This window comes from Chaetura pelagica, unplaced genomic scaffold, assembly GCF_000747805.2.
Source record: "Chaetura pelagica isolate M959 unplaced genomic scaffold, ChaPel_1.0 scaffold46, whole genome shotgun sequence".
NCBI classification, from domain to species: Eukaryota; Metazoa; Chordata; class Aves; order Apodiformes; family Apodidae; genus Chaetura; species Chaetura pelagica.
The window spans coordinates 3017413-3032386 of NW_009954102.1; the positions used below are offsets into that span (position 1 = coordinate 3017413).

Consider the following 14974-nt stretch of genomic DNA (forward strand, 5'->3'; position numbering starts at 1 on the left):
TTAGTTTAGGAGATGAAATCTTTATACTTTAATAAACAAGCATCTAAGTCCTCAAACGCCTCAAACATCAACAAGTCATTGCACAAGTAGTTAAAACAGTAAGATGATCCAATAAACCAGCAGCAATCCAACTGCAAGCAGGCAAATCAAGAAACTTGGCAAGCACCAGGAGTACTCTGCATGCATCCCAAAGAAGCAAATTCTGAAATTATTTCCGTATATTAAGGAAAAAAACTCATGTAAGCATACTTTATCACAAAAATATGTTATTTACACCATACATTATCTATTGAGAACTAGGCTTGCCAAGCACTAGACTGCAAATAACAAAATTGCCTAGTTTGCAGCAATGGTAACACAAATGATGCCTGGAATTGAAGGTCTTGCAATGCACTGCTGCAATGAAATGCAAAAGTTTGATAAATAGCAAAACTTTGTGAGTTAAACAGACCTGTGGTTTTAAAGCTTCTACTGTGTTTACTTACAAAGTTACATGTTTCACAAATACACAGACACAAATAGACAGATACTCTTAAAACAGTAAAAATTATTCCATTACACTTTGCGGATCTTGGTTTTCAATAAACCCAAGCAATGTTAAATATTGCTGGAGTAGATTTTATACTTCACTGCTAATTTTACACTAAACAAACACTGCAAAAGGGAAAACAGGCCTTTATGACACACGTAGAAAAAAAAGCAATTCCCGTCCTTTCCGTAACGCCTACGTTTCCAGAAAACCAAGGACCTGGTCCTTAAACTGTACATTTAATTTTACTCTCATGACTAAATCTTGATTTTAATAGAAAAGAATTAATATTCATGAAAGTAAACAAGTATAGGCATGTATTCTGGATTAAGGAAGAACTGGGCTTTTTACACAGTAATTACTTCAGTAAATAAATTTTACTCCATACAGAGGTTTTGCTTGTTGTAGTTAAATGAGACTGAACTCCACTGCATGTTCTGTACTCCAGCTGCTTCAAGTACAGTGAACTATCAGTCCTCAGAAGGCAGAATCCTGCCTTGTTCAAAGTCAATGGGGATTTTGTCTATGATTTCAGAGTAAAATAATGTTTTTGAGTCAGGTTTTCCCTCTCTCCCATTTTTTTTTAAAGTCAGATTAGAGATAAATCCTTCCCATTATGAAGAAATTTGAGTACAAACCAAAAAGAATATATGTATGCAGGATTTATTCTCCTCTTGCCACTATTTGACTCCAGCAGAAGCTGAGAATTTTATAATTTTTCTCTTCTCTGCCCATCCCCAATCCCGTTTTGTTCCATTCCTCATAAACAAAATCATATTAATGAACTTCACTAAGACCAAAAAGTACATACCAGAGCAGTTTAGTAAGCAGAACAATGTAGCACACACAGTAGGACTAGCCATGTTCATTCCGATCACTGCACACTTGGCTGTGCATACTCTCCTTCCTTTTTGAGTGAGAGCTGCCCTTGTCTAGCTATTTCTTTCCTTGACCTGCATTAAGCCATCCTTCTGTCCCTCTTATTTTCATTCCATTAAGAATCTCAACTAGGAATACATGACTTTCAAGTGTGAAAACCATTGGACTCTGGAAAGACTCCACATTTCATAGTCAGGAAGTTACAAAAGCATGTGGGGAATGTTATCTAATCCTAACTGTTCAGGTAGATGAACATGTTGCCAGGTGATCCAAATGTCCAGATCTCTCCCAGGGCTGTACTTTTTGTGTTGGCAGATAGAATTTCCCTCAAAGGCTAAAAATGAGGCAAATACCAGTAGAAACACATGATTTATGAGAAGCAAAACTGCATTGTTATGCCAGATCCTAGTCGGCTCCCTGCCAGCCCTCACAAGGAGTTTGGGTAACTTATTCACTACTGAATTTGGGTATCTAAAATGAAGATAGTGTTCCTGTAGTTGTTGTCCTTCTAATTGTTTTCTCAGTGAGAGAACATGCAGCTTGTTACCAACAAAATACTGAAATAAGAGCAAAACCATCTTGCTTGCACAAGATTACAGACCATGGCAGAAGCACTCTGAGTATTTCACTGATGTCTATTTCTGGATACGTGTCTAGTTAATGCAAGATGATATTAAGAGGCATCCACAGAACAGTTTTGCAGGCAATAAGCTCCATATAGTCCTGCCACTGCATTTTCTTGCATGAAAAGTTTCCTGTGATTAATGTAAAGCCTCTAAAGTTTGTGCGCCTTCGTATTTTTTGAGTAGAAGAACTTACATGCCTTGTAGAGCTACCTTGACTTGAATGCTAATGTTTGCATTCTGTGCTCTTCCCCTATAAATCTTTCTAAGGATATAAGTTAGCTTTACACATTTATCCTAGTTACAGGCTCTACCACGAACACAAACACAAGGGTATCACAATTTCAAGGCAGATGAAAGCTCCATAACTTGGGTGAAAAAGAAACACTTAACTTAGTGGTTGATTTAAGCCTTCCAGAAATGCCGTAACTGGAAGAAAGCAGCAATTAAAAAACATCAAATCAGGCTTGTACTGCCAGAAAACTGTTGAAAAATTTGGCTCAATGAATATAGTCTTTTACTAAAAAGTTACACTATATGGTATCTGGCCCCATGGAACAATATGTAATCATAGGAGGCTTATTTCTTCTTTTCAGGTTAGAAAAGCATTTAAAATTCACTGTCACCGAGCCAAAAGTTACACTACTATTCAACTCCAGGAGGCAAAAAACATTCTGACCAAAGAAACTAACATAAAATATTCCCTGGGGCTTCCAAAACCTTGCAAAAAAACCTGAAAAATGGAACCTGTGCTCTCTTTCATCACCACTAAGGACCAAGCCACACACTGGCCATAAACAGCAACAGAGTATCCTTTAACAGAAACAGTAAGCCAAAAATCTGGATAATCAGAATTACTAATTTTGGGGAAATAACAACAATATCCAATACATTCAAATAAACTAAAGCAGTGAAACAGTCACATCTGTGCTTGAGCAAGCTGAAGCTCTGCTTTGTAATGGCAGAACTCCTGCACTTCACTGGCAGACTACAATTAATTTAGGGTTTCTCCATTTATTTCAACATATGGTAAATGAAACTTTGAAAATTTCATTTTAAGATGACCAGATTTTGATGTAACTCGGAACTATGTGACGTTCACTGGGTTCAGGAGGCTTGTAATAAAAATTCATGTGCCAATCTAAGTTGAAAACCATTTACTTAAAAACAATCCAACTTCAAAAAATTACTGTGTCCAGAATTTTCCTTCAAATATTGTAACTTTCACGTTTCAGTTGGCACACAGCTGATAACTGCAGCACCCCTTCACTACACAAGAAATAAATGGAAGGAGCAAAAAACCAATGCATTGCTGTCAGCAAACCACTGCCACCAAGCGAATGAGTGAGACATCCTAACTTCTCAGTTTTACCTTACAGCAGCCTTATGAATACAGGTAACAGTAGTAAACAAATGTAACAAAGAAATGTCACCATTGTAGTACTACTGATTTTTTGGCCATATGCAATGGGTCAAGTTCTACCACTTATCTAGTGAGAACTTTCAAACTAAAACCACACTTTTCCAACCATTGCGTTCCTAGACTTAAACAACAACAAAAAAAGACCCTTACCAGGAATAATCATGAATAAGAGCCTGGGTAGATTTTTATTTTCATCTTTTGAGAGGTCTTTCCAGGGCCCACACTTTAAAACATGGGTAGCAGCTCCACAACAATAGATAAATTCTTCATGCAACGGGACTGGCTCTTCTGACGCTGACCTCATGTTTGCTGTTAGACAGAATAAGACATTGTTAGATCACCAAATATTTACATGGCTAGCTCTTTGCTACTGTACCTTCCCACAGAGTAACTGCAAAAATCCAATCACTTCTCTCCCCAAACACTTGTTATCTCCAGCTAACAGAGACCCCAATTCAACATGTAATGTTTGAATACATCATAGAAGTTGATACATGTTGCTACTATGTGAGGGAAAGCATCTTTCAGTGTTTTTTCACATAAATATATTGTCATTAATTGGACAATAAGTACCTTAAAGGCAAATAATTTCAGATTTCTTATTCACACTGTCCACTGAAACAATTCAGTTGGAACTTATTTGAAGGCAGACAAAAGAAAATACATCAAAGAAAGAGAACTACTGCATTAATGCCTTTGTAATTCTGCATGCTTCAACTACAGGAGCACAGCACTACTTTAATAACAACCACCAAAAAAAAACCCAACAAAAAATAAACAGAATAAAAAACTTAGAAAGAAAATATCAGAGGCCAAAAGGAACATGTTAACTAACAGATTATCTTCCTCATTTTAAATGCAGCATAACTTAATTCTCAAAACATTTTCAAAGGATTAAAGGAGAAGTCTTTGTCAGTTCAAGGTAATGAAGATTTGATCAGTTCAGGGAAATATTTATGGTCATCCTTATAACTTTTCTTAAATGATTCTGTTATTTGAATGCAATAAAGGATAATAAACCAGTATGTTGCCAAATAAATGAGGCACATTCATCACTTCATGTATTTTTCCTAAATGAAATTATTATGTCCCAATATGCCACTACTTTGCAACTGGCTGATTGACCCAACTCCCCGATCTTTCAATCAGCAAAACAGGCCATTTCATCAAGTAAGTACTAACTAATTAAAATGTTATCAAGGTGAACTCTGACATACACAGGCATCCGCCAAAATAACCATTTACCATTTGCAACTACAGGTGCAGTTACCAAGCCAAGAGTTAGAAGCCTGGCCTTGTTGGAGAATGATCACACACATGCGTGACCTAGAAGAGAGATCAGTGCTGGGTAAATGCAGAAAGCTATTTGTGTCAATTCAAGGGCTATTTAAGCTCTACAAAATATTTCCAGTCTTTTGAGAACCACATTCCAGGCTTCTCAAGCAGCCAATCTGGCTTAAACAAAGCTGAAAAACTTGGTTAAACTATTACAGGAATGACTGTGCATTCTTTATCCAATACATGACCATCTATAATGGAAAAGCCTGTGCAACTTAACTGTTTCCACCTGAAAAGGGGAAAAAAGAGATTAATGATAGTGTCTCTGTCTAGTACACCCTGAAAGTTGACTGAAATATGTTATGGAAAGAAAAAAGCATAATGAGATAGTAAGTAAAAAAAACCCTAAGATGACAGGCCAGCAATTCCCTAAAGCAACTCTGAAGTCACATGCAGCCACTGCAGAAACACTTTTTAGTAAACCTCATCTTGAAACAAACAGACAGAAGAGCAACCACCTTTAATGTTGTTGAAGATTATCTTCCCCGAGTTAAAAAAAAACATTATTTCATGTATAACTCACACAGCAGCAATCCATTAGCACATAAAGTTATGATAATTCAAACAAAATGAGAATATGACCAAATAACATTACAATAAAACTTAATATTACTGCATACCATCATGATCTTGACCATTTCAAAAGCATCCAGTTAAAGATAACATTAGGCCTTTCAAGTGTTTTTGCTTAGTGAAAAAACCCCATGTATTTCGAATACAAGGATCCAAATTCTACTTCAAAGTTTTAGGCACATAAACTAAAGCCAAAGACCTACAAAGTTTGAAGGATCAGGAGGTGAGGGGCACTACTTTCACAAACAGTCACTGGGAAATTCTCAGTTCAAGACTACTTGAAAGGAACAGATCTGAATGAAGTTTTGCCATGAAGCTGAAAAAGGCAACACAGAAGAGACAATGGTTTATTTTAAACTAACAAGAAGTACCTTTAAAAAAAAATCTAGTACAATGCAAAGAGAAAATGCTTCTGGAGGGAAGGGAGAAGTGTTTTTTAATACTTTCAATTACAGAAAAATTCTCTGGATGATGATTTTTATCCCACCTCCCTACTCCACCACCAATTTTAATGCCAAAGAAGGCATCTTTACTGCTTGACTATTCACTGTGTTAACTCTAACTTACAGTAACTGCAACTGTGTGAAGTGACTAGTGTTCAGCCATAATAAGGTATATTTTGCAATGCATTATTCCTGCTTTCAATTCTTATTACTCAAAGCTGAAAGAAGTCAAAAGCAGCTCTGACAGAGAAATTCAGTTACATCAAAAACCAAAGGAAACTTTTAGCTTGTCATCCCTTTTCTGAGGTGTTTGCTATCCAAAAAGCAAAAGTTACCTTACCCAAGAAAATAGCTTTTATATAAAAGTTTCCAATCAGGAACCAATAAAACCAGTTGTAAAATTTCATTTCAGATTGACTTCTGAGAGAATTTAATTTATTTATTGTTGGGTTTTTAATTTGTAACTTTATGGCCTTCAGTAGTAGAAACGGGCTGAAGAGAAGATAAAAGGCAGATAGATACTCCTGAGACACTACTCAGACCTGTTTTAAGATGAAATTAGTAATACCTCTGGACCTTCTTAGAATCATTAAAGTTGGAAAAGACCTTCAAGATCATAAAGTCCAACCATCTGCCCTACATCCCCTAACCACTAAACCATCTCCTGAAGCACCACATTCACCCGTAGTTTGAACATCTCCAGGGATGGTGCCTCCACCACCTCCCTGGGCAGCCTGTTCCCAGACCTCACCACTCTTTCTGTGAAGAAATTTTTCCTAATATCCGATTGGAACCTCCCCTGATGCAACTTGACCCTCTTCATAAATGAAGCTTTGAATAAAAGTATTTCCATTGTAAGCAACTATCTTCAGCATGAACTGCCAGTGTTTCCCCTAGAATTATCTTAAGATGGCCCATCAGTTTCCAAACACATTTAACAGGCAGGAGTCTTGTGAGCTTGTAGAAGTCCCACCTCTTCCAGCTGGTGGAGAGTATAGGTTGTGCCACAGCTTTAAGAAAGCCAAGGTGAAGGTAGAACCACAAAGTTGACCAGTGGGACTTTCATATGTGTCACCACAGAGGAAATGAGTAAGAGAGAAACAGATGCAACTATGTAGGAAATCAGGCCTTACTACATCTCATGCAATATTTTCTTCATACTCTCTAAACTCTGTCCATAAACTCTCTAAACATACATGGAAAAATACCACAAGGAAGGCAGATTCTGCCAGCAGTACTTAACCCAGTAAGAAAATTCTGCTAGAATACACAAGCTTTGACTTACAGGCTAGGGCTTCAGCACTAGATTAACAAACCCTTCATGTAGGTGTCTACCTGAAAGCAAACTCCTATTACAGGATACAAAGATCTGGGCAGCAGTAGATGGACTGATTAGTGAACAACTGTGGGACCAGCCACAAGCTTTCTACCTTAGGATGAGAAAATCATCCCGTAGTTAGCGAAACCTATAACAAGAACTTAAGAATACACTTGCAAGCCAACACACATATTTGTGTGTCCTAGCGTTGATCTGGACTCCACCTACTGTCACTGCTGCAGATAAGAATATTTGCAAATAGTTATCCACACGGAGCAGATTACTTCTGCCATATGATTAAGTCTCTTCATTTTTGGCTCAACTGATTCCAAAGTAAAATGTTGATAGTAAAACTAGACCCTCTTTGCAGACTTTGTGCTGAATTATTGATGCAACTGTCCTGATTGCATATTAACTGCTCCATCTTACTTTGTCACTTGGACTTTACATTTTATTTGGAAGATAACTGGGGAATAACAACATTGTTTAATCAAAGAATTGTCACAAACTCAGTCTAGCACCACATAATGTAACCAGATGAAGTCAATTTAGATTTGGCCTACAAACCATCCAATCGCAATACAGGACAAACAGGTCGGTGTAGCTGATCTTAAGAATGATGCAGACAGGAGATATGTAATCACCAGGGCAAAAATAAGTTGCATAAAGGAGTGGCGCAACCAAGTTAAAGGAGGAAGGACCACTAAAGCAGATTTGACAGATGAGATTCCACAAAGCCATAAGAAATACATCCCTGGGTGCCCATGGCCAGGGTTATTGAGAGGCCATTCTGTATCCGTTTCAATGTATCACAATGACTCAGGAAGTGCCTGAAACTGCAAAACCGCACCACCATGCACGTGTTGGAATGCACGGGGACCTACAGCTCTATCAGCCTCAACTGAGTTCTCAGAAATGCCCCCAAACTTGTACTCAGGCATATTAAAGCAACTGGGAGCACATCCTGCATGGAACTGGTGAGGGCACATCATGCCTTCTATCATTGCCTTCTATGACAAGGTGAAAGCCTCAGTGAATGAGGAGAGACACTAGAAGCTGCTAAGCTTAACTTGAGAAAGGCCTCCTGCACTGTCTCCAATAGTATTCTTAGAGCTAAGCTGGTGACATTTGGACTAAGCAGTCTATACGTTGCTCTTGGGGGAAAAAAGAATTGGGGGGGGGGAAGTAAAATAAAAGGAATCTAAACCAGATCAGCCCCCTCCAAAAAAAACACAGGAAACTGAACTAGATGTATTCCATGGATTAGCTGTACCAGATAAATGAAAAAGAAACACTAACCAAATTGGTGAATTTAAGTGATTGAATGCAATGTCACACTGCAACAGAGTAACTGGAAAAATAGAGATACCTCTAGCTGCCTGCTGAGCTATGGTTCTAACAATTTCTGCAACATTATCCCCAGAAGAGAATCATCCAGACCTGACATAAGCTCCTTGATTTGCAGACTGGAGTGAATACACTCACAGCTAAGAGCTAGAAACAGAAGGAACACACTGACTGACCTGGTAGAAAATCTGGAAAGGTGAACAAGGGGAGGAAGGGGGAAACACAGGATGCTTAGTTGTCATCAAGGATTTCTTTGGACAAACTACAGACAAACGGTGGATGTCAGATTTTCCACAGAAAAACACCAAAGTTAGGCCAAAGACTCTACAAGCTGTTGTGACACCAGTCACAAATCTTGACCAATTCAGTATAAGAAAAGCAGCAGTAGCCACTGGCAGCACATAAAAATGAAACATTTCTCCACTGTATTTTACAGTACTATTCTCTGACAAAGTCATATGATGGTAATTACCTGCTAGTCCTTTTCACATTAGTTCTGAATTAGTAAATAATAAAGCTGTTAGGTGTTATTTGTAAAAATGCACAAAGATAAATAATTAATGCTCCGGACACAACAAATGAAGCGATGTAATTACATGAAACAACCCAGTAAAACCCAAACTTCCATAATAAGGCAGTTCAGAGCAACAGGTTGTCTTTGGCTAAAACAAGTGAAGTAACTAGACAGCCTTATTTTTAGGGACCACTCAGTGTCCTAGCAAACTGATGTCTCCATTTTGCTTTGTTCCTATGTCATTCCCCCCATGCCCCTGCCTCAAGCAGTGAAACAGCTAGAAAGAATTTCATGGATTACTGTGCAAACATATCTGCAAAATGAGTGAAAATGGGGCACAACTTACTCATGTTTAGAGCTGTAATGATAAGAAGGTCAAGAGCAGAATGAAAACTGTTGACCTACAGCACTCAACGTAGTCGGCAAAGGGTGCTGATACTTAATTGCAGTTCTGGCAAGACACAAAGTTTTATGTCTGCTCTCTTTCTCCCTTGCCAAACACAGACTTGAGTTTTTGTTCATGCTGATGCTCCTTTCACAAAGCCTCTAAGTCCATGTTCCTTGTCACTAGGTAGACCAGGCAAGTTCTCCATTTGCCACTGCAACTCTAACACATCTGAAGTCATACAAAGCATAAGCAAATCCTGAGAAGTTATCCTGGTGTGGCTGAGAGTCCCTGGAGCCTTCAAACAATAGCAGCAACTATTAAGGTATCCAAAAGAAAAATGACATGACACTCTAAAAGTGGAATATATTTTCTTGAACACAGCCTACAGAAGAAGAGGTCCTACATATCATGTGCTGTCAAACTATTTAACCCCAGAAGTGTGTGAGTTTGGCTTGGCTTACAGTAACTTCATCAGCAGAGTGAAAGCTGTACTCCTAGCAACTCCCCCCTTTCCCAGTCAGTAAGCAAGCCTGATTATAAAGCAAACAATATTGATGATCTAATAAGAAATGAGTAAGAAAATTGTTGCTTAAAGACACAAGTGCACTCAAGGAACTACTATTGATTTAATTCGCATTACAACAAATAGGATGCTACAATTTGGTGTAATACGGAATATTTTCTCAAACAGAAAATGGGATTTGGGGAAACTTTTTAGTCCCAAAGGAAGAAAAAGTTGTTTATTTGCACAGGTTGGAATGGATAGCATGAAAGCATTGTCATTGATACAGTCAACTCTGCAAAGTATGCAGTTTGTTTAATCATTTTACTTCAATGTGGACTACGCCAAGCATCTGCAAAACTGAAAGGTAACACCATGATTACAGACTGAGTTCAAATCTTGCTGAAGTTAGAGTTGGGAGTGATGGACTTCGTGAACAAAAAACCATCATGCTTATGTTTGGATACAGAGAAAATAATAGAATTATCATAGAATGGTTTGAGATGGAAGGTCCCTGCATGGGCAGGGACACCTCCCACCAGACCAGGTTGCTCAGAGCCCCATCCAACCTGCCCTTGAACACTTTCAGGGATGGGGCTTCCACACCTTCCCTGGCCAACTTGTTCCAGTGTCTCACCACTCTCACACTAAATTTCCTCCTAATGTCTAACCTAAACCTCCCCTCTTCCAGTTTGGATCCATTACCCCTTGTCCTTTCACTACAAGCCCTTGAAAGAAGTCCCTCCCCAGCTTTCCTGTAGCCCCTTCAGGCACTGGAAGGCTGCTATGAGGTCTCCCTGGAGCCTTCTCTTCTCCAGGCTGAACACCCCAACTCTCCCAGCCTCTCCTTGTAGGAGAGCTGCTCCAGCCCTTTGATCATCTTCGTGGCCCTCCTCTGGACTTGCTCCAACAGCTCCATGTCTTTCTCATGTTGGGGGCTCCAGAACTGGACACAGTACTCTAGGTGGGGTCTCATGAGAGTCAAGTGAAGGGGGAGAATCACCTTCTTTGACCTGCTGGTCATGTTTCTTTTGATGCAGCCCAGGACAGGGTTGGCTTTCTAGGCTGCAAGCACACATTGCTGGCTCATGTTGAACTTCTGGTCCACCATCACCCCCAAGTCCTTTTCTGGACTGTTTTTAAACACCTTCAAACTTCAGCATGTACCACCACCCAAAACAGAGCATGTTCAAAATCAAACAGTATGTGTGTGAATTACGTGGGAGAGGAGCTGAAATGGCTTTGTACAGAGTATTGCTTCAAAAGGGGAGCGAGAAAGAGCAGAATATAATGCAAAAAAAGTGAAAGAACACATTAGCAAGGACACATGCACAAGAAGAAATTGAAAATGGTATTGAGAGAGAGAACATATGCAAATAGGTTTGCTTGCTGTCTAAGTGTTTCGGAAAAATGCTTGCTCAGTAAACAAAGATGATGCTTCTTTGCCCTTTGATTCCTGCTACCTTCAGGGAAAACAAGATCTTTGCACTTTTCAAAAGAAAAAAAAAAAGGCAAAAACTATTTGGCTCTGCAACCATATGTTCTATACTATTATTTTTACTCCTACATTAAAAAAAAAAACAACCAAAACTACAAGCCCCATATTTCTCTTGGGCACTCAATAAAGCCACACAGATAATCTGGACAATATTCAACAAGACACAAAAATGCAAGAATTTAAGAGTTGGTAACCTATATATGCATTTAAAACACAGCATCCAAAAATGAAACCTTTGAAGAAACTTGCATCATTCAGCACCAGTCATGACAGGCAAAAACAGTAAAAAGCAATTACTGTTTCATCTGATGTCAAATAACTCCTTTTCCACCACCTAGCACAATAGGATTCACTACTCACTGGAGAGCAGTAGTCTTTCTTCTTGTAACAAAAGACAAAGCTCAAAGAGAATCATGAATACTAGCCAGAAACAGATATCAAAGCAAAAAAAAAAACCCAGACAAACAAATCTGTGCACTAATCAAATTAGCTTCATGCTTTCCTTGATTTGGCTTCCCCCATCCTTTGCTGTTCTGTTCAGCACATATCCCTCCATGGAATTATTTCTATATGTTACTCCTCTGTTTCTATGTTGGTTGTTCTCCCTCAGCCTAATGTGCTCTGAATTCAAGCCACATTTATTCTTTTCTTGCCTTTTGATTATTTCAACTTGCATATGTTCTTATATTGATTTAAATCTCAGCTTCAACTCCACTTACTAGCTACTGATGGTTCTCTTATTTTGTAACAAGGATATAAAATAATCAGTTAAAATACTGCTTACTCAAATGGACCATCTTACTAGCCAGAACAGTGTTCTCCAGTAATTTCTCAACCTGTGTTTGGGCTTACCACCTCCTCCTTATGTCTGCTGCAGCAGCTGTACATTCTGATACTCATTTCCTAACCTAAAGAGGCAGGCAAGGCACTGTGAGCAGAGACAAGGAATGTTTATAAACAGGCTGCCTGGAGCTCTGTGCAAAGAACAAGGGAAGTCAAACTGGAGCATCACTGAACAGGAGACATAAACAAGAGACTACCAAGAATTATAACAAATAGCATTAGATCCCTTTCTGAGTCACTACAGTAATATAATTGTGTACATGATTAATATGAGGCCTGGAGTCCAAGTCCTTCCCAGTAAGAAATGGTCAAGTTCATCATCTTGCTGATCAGGTGGCTGGGACAGGGAGTTAAACAGCCAGGCTGGAGAAAGTGATGCAGTAGCCAAAAAGTTTATCTCAGCAGCAGTGCTACAGGAAGGCCTGCATACACAGCCCAGCATAGTTGGGCACTGTTCTGGCACATCAGGGTTACCCAACATGTGATAACAAGGCCCTCACCACACACTGCACAGCTGCATGAGGTGCTTGTGCAATCCTAGACAGGTAAGCACAGTTCCCTCATTCATTTCACCCATCAACTAGTATATACTCAGGCTACTATTTCAGTGTGAAAACTTCAATTTGTTTCAAGCTTAAGACTATCTTAAGTTCAGACCTTTCATATTACACATTTGTCCCCTATTTCAAATATTTTTAAATCAGAATGACTTACTTCCTCCCAATGTAACCCATTTTTACAAACCTTACTGGACATCTAAATGTGGTAATTCAAAGTGTAAGCTGGAATCAAACGTAGTAAAACATTTTACTGAAAATTCAAAGTATTAGCCAGTCGTTTGTCAACAGGCGAAAAATATAGTTATGCAGCTATTATGAACATTCCAATTTAAATAAGCCAAAACCTAACTTTCCTTCATCTCCTGCATGCATGCTGTCTGTACAAATGCATGCACTACACCACTAAAACGTAAAAACTGAAATTCTGCTCCTAATACTTGCTAAGTATAACCTAGACATAACCCAAAATAGGAATGGCCCCTTTTTTTCCAGACAAGGTACATACACACTCAAGGCTGGGAGGCTGGACTAGATGACCTTTGAAGGTCCCTTCCAACCAAAACCATTCTATTGATGATAAATCACAACAATGGAAAAAACATCATTTAAAAGAACACAAAGCTATCAATAAAGAAAAATGAAAACCAGACAGGAAGATCAGCACTGGGAAGCTTTAGATTAAATCTTGTCAAATTTGCTGGTAAGTTTTTTGCCTTGACAGTTATATTGGAAATGTTGTTTTACATTTATCTGTAAACATCTATTGTAGTCATCTATGTGAATCACATGAAGCAGATAAATAATCCATCAGTGTCCCTTCTAATTTAAAAAACAGGAAATACCAAACAGGAGTAGCAGAAAGCATGTTCATAACTGATGGAGCTGCTTCCCTGAGGTAGTGGGTATTTGACCCACATAGCTCCTTGAGGCTAGATGTTGCAAACACTGAAGCTCCCCAGAGGTGCAAGGTAAGGATGAGCTGATGGAGAAGAAACAGTACATCTGTTCCAGAGAGTTCCTGGGCTGCACTTCGTTGCAGGCTGAGCAGATATTTACAGAGTGGGAATAGGTAAAGAATAATTATACATATTTGCACCTTTCACAAGTATCTGCTTAGGGTACTGTTAAAAAGATTCTTGAGAGATCACTGATTTGAACTGCTTTTACATGATCCTTGTAGTAATTCCATGAAGAAAAATATTAAACATTAGTGCTGTTGCTTACTCCATTCTGCAAATGTGCAACCACTTCCATCACTGACACCATAAGAAAGTGCCACAAGAAAACTGGGAATAACAATAATCCTAATGAATCATTGAAGGTGTCTAGTCTCCAAGACACCCAAAAATATACTAATTCATATCCAGATCTGCAAGAAGTCCATGCAGATGGTCTCTCAGACCTTAACCGGATATTATAAACTCCCAGAGGGCCAGGATACAGCACCTTTTAAAACTAAGGGTCTGCATCTTTCCTGGTGACATCCAAGGTCAGGCTTCATGGGGCTCTGAGCACTGTGGTCTAGTGGGAGATGTCCCTGCTTATTGTAGGGAGGATAGACAAGAATGACCTTTAGAGGTCCCTTCCTACCCAAGACATTCTATGATCCATTCAATCCTTCTGAGGACATGGCTATAACATTATACTTAAGCTGCACCAGAAGAGCTATTTCACCATTATTGCAAACACAACAAAAAAAGTTACCAGTAAGAAAACCCTCTGCAACTGTCACACCTTCACAGTGCTTCATCATTACCTTCATTTCTTTCACCACACCAGCATTTACACTGCTCCCTGAACCTGCTGCTTGCCTCCTGCCTGGCAAAGGCATTTCTTCTCTTCTGCTGCAGCTCCCTTCAGGTCTGTATTTACTAAACAGAACGATGCTGAGGGACAAGAAGGAACAACAAACCTGACAGGCAGCGGGCTCCTTAGGGAGGACGTGTGGATGCCTGCAAGACTCCCTTTGCTTCTCCTAAATCAATCAGTCCCGCCATTAAGAGACGCTTCCTTCCACTTGCAAATCTCATCTCACTTTTTAACTTCTAAGCGCGAATAATCTCATCTTCCCCCCTTGACAGGCCCCTCAGGCCTTTTCCTTCCCACCTGCTTTCTAGCCCGGAGCAGGAGCCAGCCCGGACACACCGCAAAGCCGTGACAAGCAGCATCCCCGCGGCTGCTTTGCTTCCCCCCCCC

The 14974-nt window shown here is 39.3% G+C and overlaps 1 protein-coding gene across 1 annotated transcript in view; it reads right to left on the reverse strand.

Moving 5' to 3' along the window:
* LOC104392935 (chromosome unknown open reading frame, human C2orf43) overlaps window positions 1–3758 on the reverse strand; it is an 85255-nt gene extending 81497 nt beyond the window's left edge. The window contains exon 1 of the mRNA XM_010002381.1: window positions 3605–3758. Coding sequence (XP_010000683.1) covers window positions 3605–3758 — 154 coding nt within the window. The remainder of the gene's footprint in view (window positions 1–3604) is intronic.
* Between the last annotated feature and the right edge of the window lie 11216 nt (window positions 3759–14974).